The following is a 24,613-nucleotide window of genomic DNA, read 5'->3' on the forward strand; positions in this document are numbered from 1 at the left end:
TCATATATCAGCACTCTTTAGGTCCTGGGGATACAACAAACAAAATTCTCTGCCTTCATGGAATTTAATGAATTCCATGCATAATGTTCTCTCCCACCAATAGGAAAAATAAGCTAGTTTTTATGAAGCAAATCTTCCTTTTATTTATTTATTTATTTATTTTAAAGTTTATTGCGGTGACAATTGTTAGTAAAATTACATAGATTTCAGGTGTACAATTCTGTATTACATCATCTATAAATCCCATTGTGTGTTCACCACCCAGAGTCAGTTCTCCTTCCATCACCATATATTTGATCCCCCTTACCCTCGTCTCCCACCCCCTGCTCCCCTTACCCTCTGGTAACCACTAAAAATCTTCCTTTTAAATTACAATCAAATTGTTTCATTGTAAAGTTGGGAGAATTTTTAGCGTGCATTTTTTCTAAATCTATACTTCTGCATGACAATAAACAGCTCCCCACACAGCTCTGACAGGCATGAGGAGCTGACATTCGCCCACAGGTTGGGTGGATCCAGAACATTTAAGAGTGAATCATGGCTTTTCCTCTACAACCTGTGTGTGACATTTGGAGACCTCTCTGAGCTTCAGTTTCTATATCAGTAAAATGCAGAGACCTGCCATAAAGTTGATACAAGGATTAGATGAGATGATATAAAACAGAACAGCACGTGGCACATGATAAAAACTTAGTGTTGGCCATTTTTACTTTTGTATCTTGATTATGATATTATGATTCCAAAAACTGTTGTTTTCCTACATACTATATTTCAAACTTCACACAGTAACCCCTTTGGCTTGTTAATTAGGTAATTAGGTTTTTCTTTAAGTATTAATCAGAAAAGGAAGTCATATGTTTTCCCTAAGACTGCACCCTACTGGTGTATGAAGTATAGCTCATGGATTAACCATTAATCCTAGTGTGTTAAACCTGAACTCTACAAACCTGAGGGGTTGTAGGGCTCCAAGGGATGTGACAGACCGTCTTGCTGGTCCCCGCCCTTTTTGACACAGGAGGACCCAGAGGCCTGCGGAGGTAAGTGGTCTTCCCTGAGTTTGCACAACTAAAGCCACGGCACTGCTTTTGCGATAATTAATTGATTATGATTAGAAAAGCTTATTATGATTAGGCAATAAAGGTTGTGATTAGGGAAGGTTAATGTCAGATGGCTGTGAACTGGTGACATGAATAATCTCATCTAATGAGAGACCTGGACTCAGAGGATTTATGTTTATTTTATGTATGAAGAACTTTGGAGACTTCAGTCGATTGCCCGTTTGGTTCAGTAGGTGGAGCCAGTTTTCCTCATTTGAATAAGGTAAACAGATTCAACCCAATTATAAATGGAAAAAAAAAATGTGCCTTCCATCATTGAAGATTGCAGAGACTAGAGACTGGTTGGAGAACTCAGGTGCAGTGACAAGAAGTATCAGAGCATGAGTTCCAAGCCCAAATCCATAGGGATCGTCGGAGCTCCTTTCTCCAAGGGACAGGTGAGTAAAAAGCCTGGCTTTGAATACCTAGAATTTATTAGAAAGTTTCAGACTTAAAAATCAGTAATTGTTATTATGTGGTTAGTTACGTTTCTTCGTACACCCTGGCCCCCAAAATGGTATATATTTTAAAGTCGTCTCACCGTTTTACAACTTTGTATAATTATGATCACCAACTCACTCCTAATCTTCTGATGCCTAACCTCAGCCACCACTGATTTTATTTGACTCTACAAACTTTTTCCTCATATTTTTTAAGAGAAAATATTTTTATTTGAATGGAAATGGACTATTTCTGCATTGCCTCTACTCATTTAGATTTCTGTGCTCTCGTTGCTTTTGATGCTACTGTGTATATGTAGAGAGAGAAAATTTTAAGAAAACACATGTATTTAGTTATGCAATTAATGCTTAGAAAAATTTCATAGATTGTCGGCAATGATCAGAGTTCTTTTAATTTGGATCAGCCATATATTTTTGCTTTACGCAACTTGTGAATGATTCATATTATTTGAGTGTTTTAATGATTCTAGAAAAGTGTTAGCCCATGGACTAGGGAGGAGCCTTTGTGTGCCTCTCTTTGAAGGAGGAAAAAAGAAAACTGAAAGAAATTCTGACTGTAAGTTGGCAATATGGAAAGGACTGATGGATTTATGAAACTCCCAGATTGCCAGAGCATACCAGCAACATTGAAATATACAATGTTTTTTTCTGTCTGGGCACATTCATTCTGGTCAATATGAAATTACAGAGAGCTTAGACTCCAGCATGTGTCTATGTTTAAAGAGGAAAAAAAAAAAGAACAAAAACAAGAGCAAGCAAGACAAAATGTGATATTAAACTCTTAAGGTTAATTTTTTTTGTCCTTATTTTAAGTGGAGTCTTCTCTAGGTTTCTCAGAACTTTCTCTTTGTTCACCTGGTCAGCGTTTCACTCCTCTCAGTTTTGAACTCTTGCTTTGCACTCTGGCTTTTTATTGCAAAACTAAATGGGACAGGTCAGAGGTTAGAGACCCAAATGGCAGGTGGACTGTCAGTAAATACTGCTTTACTTCCCCTGGAAATCCTTCAAAGGCCTCTCCCAGAACACAGGGACATTTTTGCTGACAGAGAAGTATTTCTTTTAAGGCTGGGGTTATTGCAAAATCCACAATACGCTCACTTATTCTTGAGACAGGTTCTTACAAAGACAGGACTGAAATAGCTGACATGAAAGAAGAAAAAGAGGGCAGGAAACAGAAATGAAGGAAGGAGGTAAGGAAAGAAAAACAGAAGGTAGGAAAGAAGGAAGAAGGAAGGAAGGAAGGAAGGAAGGAAGAAGAAAGGAAGGAAGGAAGGAAGGCAGGAAGGAAGGAAGGAAGGAAGGAAGGAAGGAAGGAAGCAAAGATCCTGAACATGCCCTTGGCCCTAGACCTCAGCAGAAGGTCTTATGCTGATAATAACAGCCCCTCTAAGGGATAGTATTTTGAAATATAACCTGATGCATTTTCTGCTCTCAGTAATTCTTTTTATCCCCCTACAGCCCTTCCGTCATTAAAATATGGCCTCATGAGAATGAAGCTTATTGTCTCATGATAGTAAGGGCTCAGAGAGAGAGTTTTTTCTACATTAAACCATAGTATAGAGGGGGAAAATATAGCCAACATATAAGCATGTGTCCTCTCGTAAAGGAGGTAAAAGTCTGACAAACAAGCAACGGAGAGGATTCAAGTACAGATGGCCAGTAAGTTGAGTCTGAGAAAGGACTCCATCCCCTCTAGGCCTCTCATGCCCTTGTAAGGCAGTGGGAAGTAGGAGGGATGTGGTGGCAAAAAATGAGGTAGGTATTACATTTATTTTGCAGTTAACTAAGGCTCAGAGGTTTGGTAATCTGCTCAAGTCACTCAGCCTTGATTGTGTGATTCCAGACAGGACTGTTTGATCCCAAAGCCTGTGTCCCTGGCCTGCACTGATGCTTCTTTAGAGTCACAGTGGATCTGACACTGGTGACCAGGTAGGAACCAGGGCCCAGCTTCAAAGGAGGCAGAACTAATAAGTGATTTCCAAAGTGGGCCAATAAACTACGCAATGAGAAAAGACTGCTTGTGTGGAGAAGTTTGAATTAAACAAACAAAAAGAATGCTAGGAAGTGTCGCTCTGGGAAATGTAATGACTATGCTGAAGCAACTACAGAGTCAACTAAGGTTTGTTCTGAAGTTTAAAAGGGAGAGAGAGAAAATAGCCAGGGACGTGTGATCAAACTGACAATTTTTGAGGGTCTGCTAAGTGTCAGTGCTACACTACAAAATACACTGCTGCCGTGTAAAGAACCTGAGACCGAAATCTAATAATGGAAAGAAGATGAAAACAAACACAGAACCAAAGGCAAAATAGAAGCCAAGCAGCACTCCAATGGGTTTTAGGAAGGAGAGAATATATCTGCAGAATATATTTGAAGAGAGGGAATGGAGTAAAGGAGCCAAGTGTCAGGCAGAGTGTGTGGGGTCCCTTGCTGCCAGGGACAGGAATCTAACATCGAGGATTTACCTGGAAGCCAGGACAAGCCTTCTGCTAATTTGAATTGGGAGGAGATACTTGCTTGTTTTGGTGCCACAGCCCAATCCTAGGGATACACGCACCTGTCTTTTGGCTCCTCTTTTCATTCTGACAACACGAGATAATGTATCTAAAACACTTGCTGGAAAGTAGAATCAGAGAGATACACAAGAGAACTGTATCTTCAGATCACTAATCAGCCAGGAGACTAGAGAAGATTTAGGACCAAGGAGGTAGCATGTTGGTTTCCCTGATGTAAAAACAGCAAGGGTAGAATTCTTGTCCACTGTGCTTATCGAGCAGGTCAAAACTTGAAATACTAGGTTGGTCTTTGTGGTTTCTGCTCCCAGTTGATGCATGTCTCTGTCACCTGCTTTCTACCCTTACTGTTGTGACGATCTACATGTGTGTCTCTTTCATGCCACACTTCTTTTTTTAGTGCTTTTTTTTACCCAAGCTGTTCCCCTGGTTTGCAAAATTTCTCCATCACCCCATCCATTTTCCTGAACTCGTGTTGCATCACTCAGCTGAAATGTCATCTGCTCCACCTGACACACTCTGTCCCTGGCATCCTGTTTTTGTTATAACATCTTCTATCTGCTTGGAAGCAAATCTCCAAGTGCTGTAATTGGGGTAAAATATCCAAATCTCCGATTAGCTTATGCATTACTCAAAGACAGAAATCCTCTCCTTTTCTGTATCTTCACCTATCAGAGTGCTTTTGCACAAAATAAATGTTCACTGTTGGTAACATGGTATGATGGGAAGATGAGATGCAGGTGTTAGAATCCGTAGGAACTGGATCAGGTTTGAAGGCTCTGCCACTTGTTAGCTGCAGGCCTGCAGGAAACTAACCTTTCTGATTCTGGGGCCTCATATTTGACACAGGAGCAATCCAATCTACCTTGCTGTGATGATTACATGAGATAATGTTTATTTCTGGCTCTGTAGGAACTCAAAAAATGGTCGTTACTATTCAACTGATTAAATAATTAAAAGAGTTTTCTATTGGGGCCTCTGATGATCAAGATCATGTCTGAATTACTTTATTTTTAAATTGTTCAGCCACGAGGAGGAGTGGAAGAAGGCCCTAAGGTATTGAGAAAGGCTGGCCTGCTTGAGAAACTGAAAGAACAAGGTAATTTTTAAGCTGAAAGATGATCAGCCTGACTTCCTTCCTACTCTGAAGGAAGAAACAGGCTCCTGTTAAAATGGGGTGTGTCTGGAGTGACATCTGTACCGCAGAATTGCAGCCTAGGCTATAACTATAGAAGCATATCCTGTAAAAAATAAAATAAACAAAATATATAAAGTGTATGGGGAGAATGCTCAATAAATATTGCTTATTTACTCAGATATTTTGTCTTTCCAGCCCGACTACTGCATAAGAGAATCTATGTGTGCAAAAGCTGGGGCTGGGGTGGGTGGTAGGGGAGTTGGGGGGATTGAAACTGAAAGGCAAGGGACAGCAGGAAGTACACTACTAGCAAGAAGACCCCTATTTGTAAGAGGAAATAAAACAGTACTAATAATGACGTGTGTATGCACGTGCACACACCCACACATATGTATAGGCATGCAAATAAAAAATGGTATTTTAAAAGTGTAGGCTAAAGTGAATGTCATCTTTATGTACAAAACTCTGATAAAGTGTTGGCACTAGGACCCTCCGATATTTCCAATGAGAGTGCGTAATGATACAGCTACTTTGGAAAGCTGTTTGGCAGTTTCTTCAGCATACATTTACCTTTTGACCCAGCAAACATACTCCTTCTCTTGGTATTTACCCAAGAGAAGTGGAAAGACACATCCGTACAATTGTTTGTACTGGAAGGTTTGTAGCAACGTTATTTATAATAGCCCAAAAATGGAAACAACGAAATGTTCATCAGCCAGTAGAGGGATAAATGAAAGGTGGACCATCCATACCATGGGGTGCAGTGACTGCAGAGGAGCATGAGGGAGCTGTGGGGAGTGATGGAAGTTTCTAAATCTCAACTGTGGTGGTGGCTGAAAGACTGTAGATACTTCTAAAACTCATTGACCTGTACACTTAAAATGAATCAATTTTAGAAAATTTTAGTAAATAAGAATTAAAGCCAAGGAGAGAGAGAAAGGGAGAAAGAGAGAGAGAGAGAGAGAGAGAGAGAGAGACACCCCAACAGAGAACAGAAGGTTTGGGTAAATGGACTGGACCAGTTAACAAGCATAATTTGTTCACATCTTATATCGGGTTAAGTCTCCTGAAGGTATTATTGAACCCTAGATACATGAATAAATACAAGAGACATGAATAAATACAATTCACGGAGACTAGTTAGTTCAGAACATTGAATTGAGCCCCCATCACAGTGTTACGTAAAGTTCTGTGCCTTGAAGCCTAATGCAGGGCCTTGTAAGAAGTGTCCCCAAGTCCTTAGGAACTTTGGGTTACCTTATTTAAAAAGTAACAATGAAGCCTTTGTTTCCTGAGCTTGCTGAAGTGTTAGGTTGGATGGTAATCACATATCCTTATTTAATTCTGACAGTACCACTATAAGGCAAGGTCAGTGGACGGAGGAGGAGCCGAAGTGCTTCAGCAGGTGTCAGATTGGATTGTTAATATGGAATCAGACAATTTAGAAAATACTGGTGTATTTTCCTTGGGATCCATATACATATACTTATTTATATTTAAACTACTTCTTTATTATCAATACAAAACATGATTATGGTAGAAAAGTAGAAAGTATGTAAGCAGAGACAGAGACAAGATGGCTGCCACCCACTAAGCCCAAACCAGAAGGTTACCACTGTGGTACTTAACAGCCTAAGTGGGTGAAGTCAAGAAATATTTACTGAGAACCCAGTGTACAGCAGGCAGCGGTGTGGGGCATAGGTGAGATGATGATATCAGGCCAAAGTTGACGTGATTTCTACCTTCACAACTTGTACAGTCCCACCAGATTGTTTTTCTTTGCTTATACGTTAGAAAATATACGTATTTTGTAATTTTAAAATCACCCTGCACAGATGGTTTTGTAATCCTTTTTTATTTAGTAACCTGTGACTTTTCATTTTAATTATAGAGTGTGATGTAAAAGATTATGGGGACCTGCCCTTTGCTGATGTCCCCAATGACAGTCCCTTCCAAATTGTGAAGAATCCAAGGTCTGTGGGAAAAGCAAACGAGCAGCTGGCCGGTGTGGTGGCAGAAGTCAAGAAGAGTGGAAGGACCAGCCTGGTCCTGGGTGGAGACCACAGGTCCTGTTTAATGATGATGTCTCTGGGGATCGGGCACAAAAGGCACAAAGCCAGGGTGACCAAAACCGTGAGAGAGAAAATATGGAAGGGGAAGCATTGATCAATAATTCATACCGATTTTTCTGCCTTTAAAAAAATTTTTTGGTTACTACTTTATTTTGGAAACAGACTATCTAAAATCTTGCATCATCTTCATTACAGCAGAAAATACATGAAATATGAATTTCAGTAAAATAGTCAGCACAGGCTTACATTTCTAAATAAATAAGCACTGAGGAAATGCATAGTCAGCTTATTGTACTTGAGTACCGATAAAGGGACAACCCATTTAGGTCAACATTTAAAGGTGTTTTCCATTATAAAAGTAATAATTATACCATTTTTGAAACACACACACATATAAAAGAGAGAAAAAAAAACAGTGGTAATTGTAATTCCCTAACAACCATATCAACTGTAATTGAAAATCTGGTGTATTTCCTTGCCATTTTTTCTCACTTGTATTAGGTTGGTGCAAAAGTAGTTGTAGTTTAAAAGGTTAAAAATAATGGCAAAAACCGCAATTACTTTTGCACCAATATAATACATGATTTTTGTCTGACAATTGTGTGTGTGCGTGTGTATGTGGTAGCCTATGTTTTGTTCTTAATCTACAGTACAGATTTCCTTATGTTACTTCATGATATATATAAGCATAAGTTTTCACTCTTGCATGAGTTTTCATTAAGGCATTATATCACTATACACACTGATGTTGTCAGATATTCAGGTTATTTTCAAATTTTCACCATTACAAATAATGTGGCAAAAATAGTTTCTGTGCATGAGCCTTTTTAATGTTTACTCTCAAGGTCCCAAAATAAGTTACCAGAAGTATGACTAGATTAGAAAGTATAAACATTTCAATGGCTCTTGATGCAGGAGTTAAATACTTCCTCTCCCTCACTTTTTTCTTCCAAAACCAAACTGTTAGCAAGGCTTCTGTGACAAAACTGCAATTGAGAAACTGGGCCTCTCTATTATAAGTGGAAAAAAATTTAAGTGTAAATTTTAAGAGTGGCATAAAAGACAAGAAACCTAAAGAGAAAACAAACATAAAGACGAATAATCAATGCCAGAACATCAAGGCATGACTGCTTCCACCTGGAGAATCGAAAAGTTCATGATTCTCTGAATTGTACTTGCAACATTTATGAGTGGACGGATATAGGCATGGTATGAAAAACACTAATCTTTTAGCTGTTGTGTTAGGTATTACTTAGCTGTTCCATTCAGGCAAATTTTCTGGAGCTTGGAGTGTTTCAGATGAACTGTGAGAGTCTGGACCAGTGTAAGAGTGGGTCTTTAAATGTTTGGCGGGAAACTAGGAAGTTCAAGCTCAGTATCTGAGCGTTGAACAGAGTGAGTGCAAACCCCGAATATACTGGCTAAAGTGGATATAAGGACTACTGAGTGATGCTTTCCAATTGTAAAGAATTAGATTTTAAGAAAAAAATGGAAGGACTCTGTCATAATTCACCCGGGGTAATCAAATATTTACGAAGAGAGATGAGACTGCAGAAAAGAAACCTGCTTTAACCCTGAAAATGGAATAGTGTATCATGCTAAGGAATTTCTTGTGTGCCTAGTATTGTTACACAAGTTCAATTTTTGGTGAAACTAAATCTGCAATTTTAGTAGACGATGGTTTCGAAAAAAAATTACAAATTATTTAGTAATGTCTTGATGTAAATATAACTTGTTAGTAAATATTAAGTGTAAGCTCTCTACTTTCTCTATGGTTTTCATTATTTAGTTGGCATCTTCAATTTAAAACCTGAGACATATCAGCCACTTTGACTTAAAGGAAAATCAAGCAAGAGCATTGAGTGAATAATGTGTTGTATGTAATGATATTGCAAACCTGATGTTCCAACTTTTTCCTCTAAAGTTTGGCGATTGGCAGTATATCTGGCCATGCCAGGGTCCACCCGGATCTCTGTGTCATCTGGGTGGATGCTCACGCCGACATCAACACTCCACAGACAACCTCAAGTGGGAACTTACATGGACAACCTGTGTCTTTCCTTTTGAAGGAACTAAAGGGAAAGGTAAAAGGCTGGTCGCCATTCTATTACAAAATAATAAACTTTAGCAGAAGTTTAGGAGGTGGAAGAACCCCTGTGCCATCTTGTTCTTGGTATAATCTCAAACTGTTTTCTCACAGCCCATAAGCAACAGGTTGGCGGCTAAAGGTGGTGAGCTCCTTACCGCTACCTTCCTTGATAGTTTGTGAACTGACTTTATATGTATGTATTGTCCCTTTGGATTCTTACACCGTTTTAGTAGGTGGGGCAGAGTTTTATAAGCAAGTTTGCAGAGCTTCAGAGGTTAAGATATATGCAGTCCAACAAGTGTCCTTAACTTTCAATGTAAGATTTGCTCAAGAGAAGCATATATAACCAAATGGAAACATTGCGATTTTAGATCCCAGATATACCAGGATTCTCCTGGGTGACTCCCTGCATATCTGCCAAAGATATTGTGTATATTGGCCTGAGAGACGTGGACCCCGGAGAACAGTAAGTTTATTCCTAATGTGACTTACCATCATTTTTGTCCTTTTGAGTGCTAGGTATACTGGCCAAACCAAGGAGAAAACATTATTTTAAGCACCAAGTCTATATATCTATACTTAAGTCTACATGTATTTATATACATACATGTACATACAAATATATGTGTTCAAATGATTTTTATCTTGATTTATTGTTAAATCATATTGATATATATACACAGAAACATTTTATGTATCTTACCACATCGATCTTTTTCTTGAAAGGAACTAAGAGGGTATAAAGTCGGCCTCCTTATTAATAGTAGATTCTCTTAATATCTCCTCTTTCATAGCTACATTTTGAAAACTCTGGGTATTAAATACTTTTCAATGACTGAAGTGGATAAACTGGGAATTGGCAAGGTGATGGAAGAAACACTCAGCTATCTAATAGGAAGGTAGGATACCTTGCTCTTGCGCGCGCGTGTGTGTGTGCTTCTGTAACCTAAATATGATTAAAAGAACTTGCTACTGACACTAATGGATGGAAGTGTTATTAATAAAGCCTTTATGTAAAACTACAGAACTTCACTGAGTTACTTTTTCATAAAGCAAGGGAAAAACCATATTTATCTACTAACTATTAAGACAACATTAAACTGAACTCTTTCCCCACCTCTTAAAAGAAAGAAAAGGCCAATTCATCTGAGCTTTGATGTTGATGGACTGGACCCATCTTTCACACCAGCCACCGGCACACCAGTCATCGGAGGTCTGTCTTACAGAGAAGGCCTCTACATTACAGAAGAAGTTTACAAAACAGGTAGGTATAAATCTGAGTGATCGAAGAAGAAGCAAGTATATACATGGCCAATAGATCCGAAAATCTATTGATCTGAAAATCAAACGTCTAGTGACCCTTCCAGAATGCCCATCACATGAGGCAGGAACTAAAGTCGTTTCAGTTGGTCACCAACGCTTTGCACTCCTGGAAAATATTTCAAAGATACTGAATTTAAAAGATCAACTATTTAATGAATTGCCTTATTTCCATTTGTTGTTGTAGGGCTGCTCTCAGGATTAGATATAATGGAAGTGAACCCATCTCTGGGGAAGACACCAGAAGAAGTAACGCGAACAGTCAACACCGCAGTAGCAGTAACCCAGGCTTGTTTTGGAGTTGCCCGGGAGGGTAATCATAAGCCTCTTGACTACCTTAACCCACCTAAGTAAATGTGGAAACAGTATGGAAGAATCTCACAGCTAATACATAATTAGCAAATTTAAGAATTTACTGATGCTTACAGTCAGCCTCTTAAAGATTTGGTGTTTCAGAAGAATGTTTTGCCTTAGTAAATATTAATACAATTAATAAAAACTGTATCCACTCCTTCTCAGTGTGAAATTCAAGATTTGGAAATTCAAAGTTTTGTAAAATTAAAAAGCTTGTATTTCCTATATAAGCCCCCACACATAATACAATTGGATTCCTGATATCAGGAGATAAAACTACCCCACTTGAAAAGGGACCATATTTCCATGTTGTTCAAAAGATGTGATTTTTATAATAAACTCTTTATAATAAGATTCTATCATGTCTGCATGATTCCAAATATATGCAAAATACACACACACACACACACACACACACACACACACATCCATGCTGCTTAAAACTACTAAAAGGATTTAAAAAGCCACAGTGAAATCATCATCCCCAAAACATCGTAAGACCTTGGTGAAACTAAACTCTGGCTCCGGTTTCCTCATCTGTAAAATGGGTAATCATAAGGCTTGCGTAATCTCCACATTCATTCATGTTAGATGACCATGCTTTATTTTTTTCTAAACCTCAAAAATGGTGTTGGTTTATATTTTAAGCATAGCAGCCTCTGGGAGGTAGAAGAAAGAAATCAAAATGCTATTTGTTTCTAAGATCTGCTAATTCAGAGAGGGGTTTCACTTAAAATTACCTGTGATTTCCAAACACCCCATCCTTCACTCATTGCAATTACACTGTCTCTCATTAGCTGAAATCTTTAAACAGTCCAGAAAACTCATCTTGGCTCTGGAATATAGTGAGAAGAGTGGAAAAAAATAAACGAGAGTAAACTATGATCAAAACCATGACAGCAAACTCCTCTGCTTCTCCCACCCTTGTGCAGAACTCGAGTGGACTGTAAGGAAGCAGGCCCCAGGAAAGGGGCCTTTTATGGCTGCTGTTGCAATAGCCACATCAGCCTTTACCAACTGATTCTTCACATGCAGCTCAGAGTTTTAAAATTGGGGAATATTGGGGAACAGTGTGTTTTTTCAGGACCCACCAGCTCCAGGTCAAGTCGTTGTTTTCAATCTAGTTGTGGAGGGCGCTGCTTCACTGGCCCATGGGAATCGAACAGGCAACCTTGGTGTTATGAGCACTGCACTCTAACCAACTGAGCCAACCGGCCGCCCAACAGCCCAGAATTTTAAACCTAACTATTGACGCTATGGACTTTGTAAGATATTTTATTGAATTGCTTTTAGATAAGAGCAATTATGCGAGATCTTGCTTTAGAGTATGTGTATTGTCCAATATAGTAGCCACATGTGGTTATTTAACTTAAAGATGAATAAAATTTAAAATACCATTCCATGTTTCAAGCGCTCAATAGGCACATGTTGCTACTAACTACAGTATGAGACAGCACAGACAGAGAATGTTTCCACCATTGCAGAAAGTCCTACTGGACAGAGCCACATGACAGTTACTATTCATTTAAAAACAAACAACAAACAGGACTTTCAGGATGTAATGAAGAAAGGCACCTTCCCCCAACCTCAAGCACATTCTACATCCAAATAAAACTTCTGTCTTCTATTAATTAATGCCTCCGATTAATTCTAATTCTTTTAAGAACCTATTTGGGGAAAATCATATTCCCATTTTTTTTAAGCTAGATAGGAAAAAATTGAACTTTCAATAAATTTATTGGAATGTCTATGTCCTTGAGAAAGTGATACTAATTTTCACTTCCGTTTTTCTATTTGTATAGTAGCAGTGTCACAATTATTCCCATTCTGTGATCTCAGAGCAATATATTCCTTGAAGTAGCAAGACTGTATTGAGACTAACAGTAATACTTGAATTCATTTCTAGTGTAAAATTTCTGAAGAATTTTCACAATAGCCTAGAAAAATTACTTATACCGTTATATAAATTTTAAGCTGGACTTGCATGGCAAATAAAGATTTAGAGATTATAATAATATAAACCACAACGAAGATAAAAATTGAGGAAGAATGTATTTGGAAATAAAACTTTGAAGTATAGTTGGCTATAAACTTCACTAATTCTTTTAAAAAAAAAACAAGTTACTCCTAATTCCTAGGTCAATGCCAGTTACTGACTGTACTATAGAACCCATGGAAGCAGCCACATTCTGTTACTACCCAGTCAACACATTGCCTAGGACACAGCAGACATTCATTCAAATTGAGTAACCAATCAGAGAATGTATTCATTCAACAGATTTTACTAATTATTTTTCAAGTCTTACAATAATAATTTCCCCCAAAATTAATATTGTCTCTCAATTTCCAATAAACTCTAAAGAACCAAAATGTACACTGTATTTAAAAAATAAATAAACATTTTAAGATTATAAAAATTCAAAGAATTATATCAGCTGCCAGCTGAGTGTAAACCTGGAAAAGCAATTTATTTTTAAAAACAGATTGGAGAATTGCCATTTACGTATGACTTTATTAAGTTTATGCATTTCTAGCTGTGTTATTTACTTACATAACTTCCAACTCTTTTCATACACTAAATTCAAATCTACAGCAAAGGGAGAAACTGGCCAATCTACCTCGATAGAAACATTAGCTCCTTTACTTGGAAATCTACGATAAAAATTTTAAGCCATTTAAAAAGAATATGAAACCATTTGCTCCTGCAATGCAATGAAATCTACATTCTTTATTGACAAAAATCTCTTATCCTAAAGATACACCAAAAGAGCTTTATGTATAAAAAGATTTGTAATAACTATTTTACATGTGTGATGCCTTTAATACAATGTATTTGAAGACTGAATAAGTCATTAATAATAAAAAATAAAAACAAAACCAATGGCTAGAACAGGAGTGACTGAAAGTATCTAATAAGTCATTTGATCATAGATACCTCCATGTTCCTAGGTAGCTCTAATAAACTGTTATGGTTATGAAAAACGTAGCTTACTTGATCTCTTAGAGACAGAAGTATAGACAGGGAGATGGGAGTTACAAGGTGTCAACAGATTCACCATTTGAATCAAAATAAAACAATCTGAACTTCACCGCTTCTACTACACCACTATGTAGCATAATCGTGTTCAGATTTAAGAGATTTGAGTCCAGTTTCAAAGACCGATGTATTTCCATTTTCACCACAGTACACCCTGACTTCACTGAGTTCCTGGTAAAGACACTGGCACCTGATTAGACTGAGGTGCTGGAGACCCACTATTTATGGCTTGTGGAGGCACTGTAGCTGGTTCCATCTTGCTAATGTGTGTGATGAATCGAAGACGAAGTTTTAAAGCTGGTTTTAAATTACAAATAATCTTCTCTACCTAAGAAATGAAAACACATTAAAATATTTTAACAAGAGAATTACAATTTCCCACCTTTTAAAGAAGTAATTTACACATATCCTGAAACAATAAACTAGGGAGTGGGGTGGATGAGAAGGTTTTCTACATGTTTTGTGCTTTAACAAAAGCAGATATAATTATTTCTCTCTCACATGAGAAAAAAACGTGTGCTCCCTCACACACATTATAGTGATGTACATATGTGTATGTGCATTATCTATCTATATATGCATATACTTACAAAAGCACACCCACTTACCTAGCTAGTGAGTCATCATACTGCCAAAAGCTAGTATAGTTTATTTACACTGGAAATGTTACACATGCAACAGGTGATCACCCTTTTAAAATGTCATCTTCACAGAAGCATGAAGCATGATTATATTTTGAAGTTCTTTGAATAATGTATGACTAACATTCATCTGCAAAGCTAATTTTTTTTTGGTCTTGATTTATACTTGGAATTCAAACTAAATAATATCAGATCTACTCTTACTTAAAATACTGTGAAGAAATACATAATACATCAAGCAGTTTCACAGCTTTCTTAGCTTTACTCAGATGCCCTTTGACCTTGCTGGGAAAGATCAGCCCATTAACAATTTTTCCTTCCTGGATTCCCTTGTGTGAAAGTGTCTTAGGCCCAAATATAAAGGAGATGCTAAATAAAACATGTCTGGATTGGTTCCCACTCAACTCTCCTTGACAATCAGGCTGAGGCATAAAGGATTCAACATCCTCCCCGTTTCCCCAGCTCCAAGGAATGAGTACAGGAGATGAGAATTCATATGTTTACATGTCAGTTTTTCATCCCTTTCCCATTATAGAAAGAAAGAAAGTACAAAGGGGAAGTCATTTAACTTCACCTATCAGCCCTACCTCCACCCTTCTTAAATAGCTGAGACTACTTCCCAGATTGGAAATGCAGTTATGACTTTTCACTCTCAGACAGCTCTTCTAGGAAGTGGTTTTTCACATGTTGAGTGAGAATGTGCCTCCCTTTAACTTCACCCGAGTTTATATGCCCTTTGAAGTGACACAGAACAAATCTAATACCTATTCCAAATGGCAACTCTCCAAGTAGTGAGGACATGAACTTTTAAAATTCAAGTCAAGCATCTGTAGTTCCTGCAAATACCCTTATGAAATTATTCGCTGGACCCTCCTGCTTCAGGCTTCTTGTCATGTTGCAATTTGTCCAATTTGTCCAGTGCACCCTAATCACTGTGGGGAAAAGTAGGACCTCCTTTACTTATAACACACCTGACTGGTCTTTTCAGTAGCCATACCATACTGTTTCTGCCTAATGAGATGAGTGTTAATCAACTAACTGCCTTAGGTCTTTTTCAGATGTCCTGTTGCAAATATCAATGGGGGAAAGTATGAGAAATTATAACATGTATTTACTTTTACTTTAACACTATATCCAGAATAGTACGTCATGTAGCCTAAAACGGTCTGATATCAACCCTTTCTCTTTAAAAGCAAATTAACAAAAACACTCATCCAAGCAAAAAAGTCTTATTACCATATGTGCAAGTTTTCCAAACTAAATATTATTAGAAAAATAATTAAAGTTAACTTACTTGCTCTTTTACGCTGTCACCAGTAAACATATACTTCATATGATACAGGAAGTCACAGATGGGATCCATGTAATTTAAATGGGGGCTACCTTTGTCTACATTCAGCAACATGTCATAAAATGCCACACCAATCTATTTAACAAATAACATAAAATTACTTAAATAGTCAGAAATGGTTCAATAGTTCAGCATGATGCACTTGGACTCCATTCCAAGACTTGCACAGAAGAATACCACGTTTGTTGAAGAACATCACTGATCATACAAATCTCTGTGCACTTGGGAGCTATGACATGGCCTGCATTTAATAATCGAATTCAATAGTGGTACAAAATGCCCCAATAGGGCTTAAACGCAATTTCTCCTTATAACTTAGTAATTTCTCTTAAAATTAAGAGGTGGACAATCCCCTTTCAAGAAACCATCTCTCAATTTCCGGAATAACTGCAATCTCAGGGATCCTTTAGATTGTACTTCTTCGTTCTATTTGATGGCTCATACTTTAAAATTCTATTCCTGGATCATTTTCTTTTCTCTGCACTTTTGTTATAGGTGATTGACTTCATCCATTACCATGATTTTAAGTAAATCCTCTGTACTATAGTGTAGGTTTTCAAATACATCTTTCCATCCTTAACTGTCTTCTCAACCTTGATGATGGGTTTTCCCCCTGCATTTCCAACTCAACACATCTCACACCAAACTCATTATAGGTATACGAGTTCATGGGCACGCTAAATTCTCTAAAATCACTCTTCTCTATTAATGGGCAAGCTAAATTCTCTAAACTGACTTTTCTACTAATGGTTATGATAGGCAGTTTGAAAAACACTGGGAAAGAAACCTAAATAGATCTTTTAGAACTTAATTTTGTCACAGAAAATCCAAATTATATTTTACCTCTATCATACATCGAGTTCTCTCTTGCTGAAATCTTTGTAAAAATGGACCCACAAGATGGTACACATATAGCAACTGGAATTCAGTCTTCACTATAGGAAGAAGTACTTCAGTGAGAAACCTAAAATTTGAAGATAAAAATTTCTTGTGACTTAAAATCAGCTGAATTGTTTGAATTTTGTTAACACAGTCTATCTAAGTATGTGCAAAACTTGTAATAATTTTTAAAAAATTCCTTTTAATTTTGGTAACATTTCTATTAGGTTGGTGCAAAAGTAACTGCAGTTTAACAGGTTAAAAATAATTGCAAAAACCACAATTACTTTTCCACCAACCTAACAATTCATCTCACATCTCTCACTTGTTCTTTTCATTTGATTGTTGAAATAAATTCAGATTTAAAGCCATTCTTAAAAGCAAAATTACTGAATGACAGAGGTGAATTATGTGAAACAAAGAGAAAAACCAAGCTAATATAAATGACATTCTCAAGAAATCTGAATCTAATTGATACCAATTTTATAGTCAAGATAAATAATCAGAAAACAGGTTAATATCAGTTATTCAGTTCAAAAGGCAACTTTTGGACTATATTCTGGAAAAAGCATAAATTTGACTAAGCCTCCTTAAAATGTAATAGAAAACAAAATACTAGATTATTACTTACATATACATTACATGTACATATATTACATTACATTTGTATATTGTATATTACATTACATATACAAATTAATTTTTTCAAACAATTCTGAAAAAAGAGGCTTTCTGATTATCTAGAAATTCTACTTAACTCTTACTTTGCAAGTTGTTCCACTGAATGAGATATATACCTCATGTATAAAAGATATTTTAAAAAATAAAACAAAAACAAAACGAAAAAAGTCAAATTTCTTTGAGAAATCATAATACCTACTTGGGAATGAGAGAAAGTTGCCCGATGCTAGAATGGTGCCACACAGCGTGTGCTAGAGCTAATGTATAGCTACAGCTCATCTCGGAGTAGGACTGATGACAAGCAGTGAAATCAAAGAGGCGGAATGGATAGCCAACCCACTCTGTTTCAGACGTCAGGCTGGGACTACTGATAACGCTCACAATTTGATCATGAAGGACAATCCAGTATGGCTCCTTTAAAACCAAAGGAAAGCTTGATGAAAAATATCCCTTATCTAGTCTAGTATTCCACCCCATATCCAATATCACACTCACTAGCTTCAAATAATAGCACTTTCTCATTCTTTAATGTTTTCTACTTATCCAGCTTCTTCCTCTGAATAATGGAAATTTCAAAATCAAAATGGGTGGCTTCAGTGTAAGTCAGTAACAACCTGGGAGAAGTGTCTGTGAGTTAGAGGGCTCTATACACGTGTCTGTTCTGTTCATTTAGCTCCTGATATTTGCTATACAATAAATCTAGCTTAACAATATTTACTATAACTGACAATACTGGTACACATATGTAATTCAGAAATAAATATATTTCAGAGGTGTGTAAGGAAAAAGTGATTCATAGAGGTGCATAATCAGAAAGATAATATTACTGACATTCAAAGATACCACAACAGACAACTGTGTGCTGCTGACTAGACACATGTAGAAGTCACGGAAGGGAGATATCACATGAGTGTAGAAGTCGGGGAAGAGTTCACTGAAGAAGCAGGCCTAAGCTGGCAAGGAACGAGTAAGCTTCAGAGATGCTGACAGAAGGAAGAAGGGTTCCGGTATAATGTCTTAATCTCTAACACATCACAAATACCTGAAACATGTCTCAACAAGCATTATTTGCACAAGCAAAGGCTATAGATACATAACATGTTAAGCGGTTGAAAGTAGATCAAATTTTAATGTAAAAACTAAGGGTGGATGGGTAAAGTGGGATCAATGGATGTAGGGACCCAAAAGTCAGGTAGATTTAATTAGATGTGATGTAGAAGGCAAAAAATAAAAAATTGTCACTGTAGATTTTGAAGCAGTAACAACATGAAAAGTTTAAAAATATGAAAGATTTCATTAACTGCATGATGTCCTGTCATTCTTGTAGCTGCATTCCATTACTACACACAAATCACAACTTAACTCACTGGTAGTGCAGTGATGATCAATCCAATTGCATTCATCCATGCTGTGATATTCTCTCTTGGCACTAAAGGCTGACTACAAGTGGGAAAAATAATACAAATGGTAAATCATGAAAGCATTTTATATGGTTGAAAATGGATCTTATTTTGAGAACATACGTAATTCAGAGGCTGACAATTGACCTACTCCAAAAAACTCCAAATAAACAATAGTTTTTTATTAAGTAAAAATTTAACATACGTACACAAAAACAAAATGAGGTTTGTTTGTTTGTTTGTTTGTTTGGTTGTTTCCTTTAACAAACGGGCTGAAACATTATTTCTACTTATTTATGTTTCCTATCTAATCATTATACCCTCCTTCATGACGGTCTTTAAGGAAGGAATCTTGAAAGACTTTCTATAGTGAGAAGTTAACATTATTCTTAAATTAAATGTCAAACAGCTAATAATAGAAGAATAGAAGTGGAGGGCTGGCCCAATGGCTCAAGTGGTTGGCGCGCGTTGCTCCCACATGGGCCAGTGAGCTGCGCCCTCTACAGCTAAGACTGTGAACAACAGCCCTCCCTGGAGCTGGGCTGCCATGAGAAGCCAGAGGTTGACGTGGGCTGCTGAGTGCTGCCTCCGCAGGCTACCGTGTTGCCCCCATGAGTGGCCAGCAGCCAGCGTGATTGGCTGGGAGCCATCGTGTGTGGGTGAGAGCTGCTGTGAGCGGCCAACCAGCCACCGACTACTGGGGAGTGCAAGGCTCATAATACCAGCATGGACCAGGGAGCTGTGTCCTACACAACTAGACTGAGAAACAACGGCTTGAACCGGAATGGGGTGGGGAAAAGTGGAAGAAAGGGGGGAAAAAAGAAGTGGAAACAAACTCAGGTCTCTGACCCTGTCCAGGGCTCATTCCCTTACACCAATATCACCAGAACAAGATCGAGAACCAAAAGATAGTTACTATCCAATGTGCATCAGCCTTGGGACAAAGGTTTGTCTAACAGCTCCATATAAAATATTCTCTTTACAAATAAATAAACAATGAATGTTACTGCAATGCAACAGGATACACACCTTTTCAGGACGACATTTAGAAGAGCATTTCCAACTTCTTTGCCTGAAACAGTCAAGGCCATGAGCTCCACACAAGTAACATGCAGCGCGTGGGCAGCCGGGTTGGGAAACTCATTGAATCTCCAGTCACAGTTTGGGAAAGGACCAGGAGATTTGCCAGCCATCGGTGCAGACGATTAAAGCAATAACTGGTTATTCTGAGATTAATGGCTCACATTTGTATAGTGCTTTACAGTTTTCAAAATGTTTCACATGTAAACATTTCATCAGATCAATTTATCTGATTATGTAACGCCAAGAAGTGATTTATCAGAGACATTAAGAAGCAAATAAAACAAACTAAGTACACGTAAGTTTGCCATGACTAAAATGTATTGACAGTAACCATGTGATCAACCATAAGATATAAATGGTTGGTCTTATATAGAGTAGCTCTTATAAATGACATGATAGCTACCGATGCAATCAAGGTATTCCTAGGCTTCATCAATCAATTTCTTTTAATAGTTATAGGGCAGTTAATAAGAAAATTGCTTTATATTAAGTAATTCTTTTACTTCAGGAGATAAATTCGTTTGTGTAGGAAAATTAATCATGCCTATTCATGTAAAATTGCTCTAATTAATAGTGGCATGGTATATAGACATATTAAGTATAGTGTACTGATAACTTAAAACATTAAATCAAAATGAAGACATAAAAATACCAATATAGCAGTTTTTTCACTAAAAAAGAGAAAATAAGTTTTATTATTATCTATTAATATTTTTTTAAAATTCAAGGATTTATTTAAAGCTATAAAATTCTGTTCACCAGTAGTAAACAGATGCATGTACTAAAATACATAGTACCTTTAGTTAGAAATAGGATTGTTTCCTTTGAAACGAATCTTAGAAGGTCTGTTTTTAAGTATAAATTTTAACGGAGTGAATTTCTGACTATCTGGCATGATACTGCTAATTTAAGATTTCAAAACCTTTATAGAAGTAAAAGTAAAAATGATCTTTATAAAACATGAAGCTTTGGAATATGTAAAAATACTACCTTGGAAAGAATATAGTCTATGTTCTCACAAATGAACACACAGTTATTTCTGAAGAATCTGGAAAACCACAATAAAAAGGATATTATCTACCAGTCTGCCAATCAATCTGCAATAGTAGGAGTCATCAGGGACCCAAGGATTTTCTTCCAGTGCATTCATAGCGCACTTCAGGTAAGTGTCACTTAGACACCAGCCCTGTGGTCGATTATCCTTGAGCGAGCCAATGATAGCATGGACAAGTTTTCGTTTGAGATATGCACGCTCTCTCAGGTGCATTTCATAATAGTGCAGAGTGTTATACAAATAAGTCACTGGACGATCTGCGAAGAAGAAAACAGATCACCACAATGTTTATTTGGTTACTGACAACCGTGAAAAACTAATCCTCTGTTTTTAAGATTACCAAAAACCAGCTCAGAAGATTATGAAACTATTTCACAAATATCAATTGCAGACAATGAATATTTTAATTTTAGGACAAGGCAGAAGGCTTCCAGTAACATATACTGGTTGTATTTAAGGATGTTCATTACACTCTGAGGTAGCTATTTCACTTCTAGAAATTTATCCTGCAAAAATGACACGTGCAAAGAATGCCACCACAGCTATGTTTATACCAGCAAAAGGTTAGAATAGCCTAAATCAGGGGTGTCCAAACTTTTTTCAATGGTTTTCACCAAGGGCCATGTGTGGTAAAATACACAAATAGCCGGGCCACTCACTCGAGGTGAAGTACGTATTGCCTCACCTGGTTTATTTAAGTAAACTAAATATATTTTTGGAATTCGCTGCGGGCCAATTAACAATGGATCGTGGGCCGCAGTTTGGACACCCCTGGCCTAAATGGTCAAAAACAGGGGACTGGCTGAGTAAATTATGACATTTATGAGGCAGTTTTTTTATGTACTGATATAAAATAATTAATCCTCATACATTATAAAGGTAAAAAAGGCCAGGTGCAGAACAATGTGTATATTACATATTATTTGTGGGGGGAAAAAACCAAACAGAGTATCTAAGGAAGAATACATACGAAACTGGCAATAGTGGTTGCCCATAGAGAAAGAAATCTGCTAGTTGGACGACAGGGATGGGACCACTTTTCACTGCATACCTTTCTGTATCATGTACATAATCCAAATGAAAACTGTTTTTAAAGAAATGCTCACTTGAACTTCACTCTGTAGTATTAAAAACAATTCAGATTTCTGCACTGGAGGAAGACATCTTAGATCAAGTATAAAGAGAGCTGCCCCCCAGATAAATACACTTTGTCTCCATAGTGGCTTCTCTGGAACTTCCACGCTTCCGTCACTGACTCTACCATTCTCCAGTACCAGGCTTAAAACTTTAGAGTTGTCTTTGATTTCTTTCTTCTGATATTCTCCTTATACCAGCCAAACAAGTCCTACTTCTTCCTTAACTATCTGTCTCATCTTTCTCATTTCCAGTGTAACTGGATTTATCTAAAATAAATGCTTTCCATTTATGCCTTCCAGGCCATGACCTTACTCAATAACTTCTAGTTCATTCTTAATTATCTGCAGGTTATAAAGTCAAAACTTCTCAGTCTGGCATTTAAGGTGATCTACTGTCAGGTACAATATACTAATTTTCAAGTTAGCCCAATGGGGTGATTATTTTCAAGATGTTTTGTTTTTAATACCTTCATGATTTTTCCAAAGGATTCCTTCTGCCTACTAAGTTCTCTTCTCCCTTCTGTTTATACAAATCACATACATCACAGTTCAAATCCCATACAAGAAGCCTGACAAGATCCAATTAGTTCACAGTAACATAAGTCTGTTGTGAACACATACATTTCTCCTTCTATACTCATTTGGCAATTAATCACACATTATGTAAAATAAGGCATCTCTTGCATATCACTGTTTTTTTTTTTGCTATTTAATACATTTACTACGATTATCTATTCACATTTTTATATTGTCTATTTTATACTTAATGGTATCATCACATAGCACTTACCTTCAAAACACTTTTATTAAAAGAAATTAAAATAAAACCTTAAGAATCATTATTACCCATATAGTCATGCCAAGCCTAGTATTTTTTATAGAGCTATTAGATGGAATTAAAACTTGAAAAAACTCACCATGAAATTTATATAAGCCTCCTAGGTGATCTAGTAGAGTCTCCAGGGATTTGGATACTGGAAGCAACTCTAAAAATCGGTGGATTACTATATCAAATACTGGCAGGAATCGGAGACACACATTTCCAAAATAGATGGGCAGATAGGGGGACTGGATCTGTACAGGAGGATCGACCTGCTCCGCCAGGCCCTCAAAATACAGCTTCTCTGGGTACTTCTGTGGAAGTGAGGAAATTATAAATGCTTAGCGCATCTGTTTTTATGCTCTTTAAAAAAGAGCTAAATAAACTTGCCGTTTTTTAAAAGAATATAAAACCAACTTTGTTCCTACAAAGCAATGAAAGCCAAAGTCCTTTACTTGACAAAAATTTCTTATCCCAAAGATACACCAGAGATTATGTACATAAGGATTTGTAATAACTCTTTTCATTTTGTATTGTAAGGACCCATGCCTACTAAAACTGCAGTTTTAATTTATTCTTAACTTTAGAGATACTGTAGAACCTTGAGGAAGTTTAGAAATCTAACTTGCTTCTATATAGACCAGAGAGAAAACAGTAGAACTACAGCGAAAACAGCCAAATCAATTAGCCAAATACCTAAGTATGGCTTAAAAAGGATGAACTGAAGCACTGATTTGAATTGGTACCTTGTGATAATTCATGTGCTTGGTGTGCCAGTCGTTCTGTAGCCAGTGCTCTGGGGAATTTTCCTTCACAAAGTCACTTACTCGGTTTCTAAAATCATTTGGTTTGAGTAACAGCAACTGAATTATGAAGTAACAAACCTGGGCTTCATTTCCTTCATGACTACGCATGGCCTTTGGAGAACAACAGAAAAATTATATGAAAATGCCCGACCCCTGCAGAAGTATGGCTCTGCCACTTGATACTCTTAAGTCTGAATACAGTAAGATCTTACTATATCTCTATTTTATCCTTTTATTTTATTGAATTATAGATTTATCTTTCCCCCTAGTAGATTATAACCATCTTTATATCCTCCACAGCTATGAAGTTAATGTTAATCTACTAAGCCACCCCAAATATCACCATAATAGTATTAACAGAAAAAAAATGTAGCATTGTCCGGCAGGACAATGTCTTTTCTTAAAATTTTGCCTGAAATACATATAAAAGTCAGGAGAAAAAACCATTTGAGGAATACCGGTGGCTATGGGAAACACTGAGTTTTCACTGTGGCCACCAAATAGAAATGGTTATCGGCACTCTGCAAAGAAATGCAGTGACTACTACTTCCTGTCTCTAGTGGGAGACTTTGAGAATCAATTCAGGGTCTAACTGCTTGTACTTTAGAGCATCACAAGGCCAGGACCATGTCTGTCTTATTTACACTATACCTTTGTGCATAGAACATATCCAATACATAGTGA

General features: G+C 37.1%; 2 protein-coding genes across 3 annotated transcripts in view; one reads left to right on the forward strand and one right to left on the reverse strand.

The window, feature by feature from the left end:
* The first annotated feature begins 972 nt into the window (after positions 1 to 972).
* Positions 973 to 11,395, forward strand: ARG1 (arginase 1). The gene is made up of 9 exons (XM_033103489.1): positions 973 to 1,037; positions 1,380 to 1,495; positions 5,095 to 5,167; positions 7,098 to 7,272; positions 9,203 to 9,362; positions 9,739 to 9,833; positions 10,162 to 10,266; positions 10,495 to 10,631; positions 10,875 to 11,395. Exons 2-9 carry the CDS (start codon positions 1,439 to 1,441, stop codon positions 11,039 to 11,041), a joined length of 969 nt encoding a protein of 322 aa, XP_032959380.1. The 5' UTR covers positions 973 to 1,037; positions 1,380 to 1,438; the 3' UTR covers positions 11,042 to 11,395.
* A 1,897-nt stretch (positions 11,396 to 13,292) lies between these two features.
* The window catches only part of MED23 (mediator complex subunit 23), a 40,452-nt gene continuing 29,131 nt past the window's right edge, over positions 13,293 to 24,613 (reverse strand). Inside the window, exons 21-29 of one of the 2 annotated variants that reach the window (XM_033102356.1) lie at positions 23,870 to 24,040; positions 23,221 to 23,437; positions 21,188 to 21,424; positions 20,060 to 20,225; positions 18,998 to 19,070; positions 17,830 to 18,044; positions 16,914 to 17,034; positions 16,014 to 16,145; positions 13,293 to 14,406 (exon numbers count right to left, since the gene is read on the reverse strand). In XM_033102356.1, the coding sequence (XP_032958247.1) occupies positions 14,239 to 14,406; positions 16,014 to 16,145; positions 16,914 to 17,034; positions 17,830 to 18,044; positions 18,998 to 19,070; positions 20,060 to 20,225; positions 21,188 to 21,424; positions 23,221 to 23,437; positions 23,870 to 24,040 (1,500 nt within the window). In that variant the 3' untranslated portion in view covers positions 13,293 to 14,238. The remainder of the gene's footprint in view (positions 14,407 to 16,013; positions 16,146 to 16,913; positions 17,035 to 17,829; positions 18,045 to 18,997; positions 19,071 to 20,059; positions 20,226 to 21,187; positions 21,425 to 23,220; positions 23,438 to 23,869; positions 24,041 to 24,613) is intronic. The other variant, XM_033102352.1, reaches the window with a different exon arrangement.

This window comes from Rhinolophus ferrumequinum, chromosome 3, assembly GCF_004115265.2.
Source record: "Rhinolophus ferrumequinum isolate MPI-CBG mRhiFer1 chromosome 3, mRhiFer1_v1.p, whole genome shotgun sequence".
Taxonomy (NCBI): domain Eukaryota; kingdom Metazoa; phylum Chordata; class Mammalia; order Chiroptera; family Rhinolophidae; genus Rhinolophus; species Rhinolophus ferrumequinum.

Coding starts and splice junctions, on each gene's coding strand:
- ARG1 (XM_033103489.1), top strand. CDS start 1,439: ATGAGTTCCAAGCCCAAATCCATAGGGATCGTCGGAGCTCCTTTCTCC. Junction 7,273..9,202: donor GTCCTGGGTGGAGACCACAG/GTCCTGTTTAAT, acceptor TTTCCTCTAAAG/TTTGGCGATTGGCAGTATAT. Junction 10,632..10,874: donor AGAAGAAGTTTACAAAACAG/GTAGGTATAAAT, acceptor TTGTTGTTGTAG/GGCTGCTCTCAGGATTAGAT.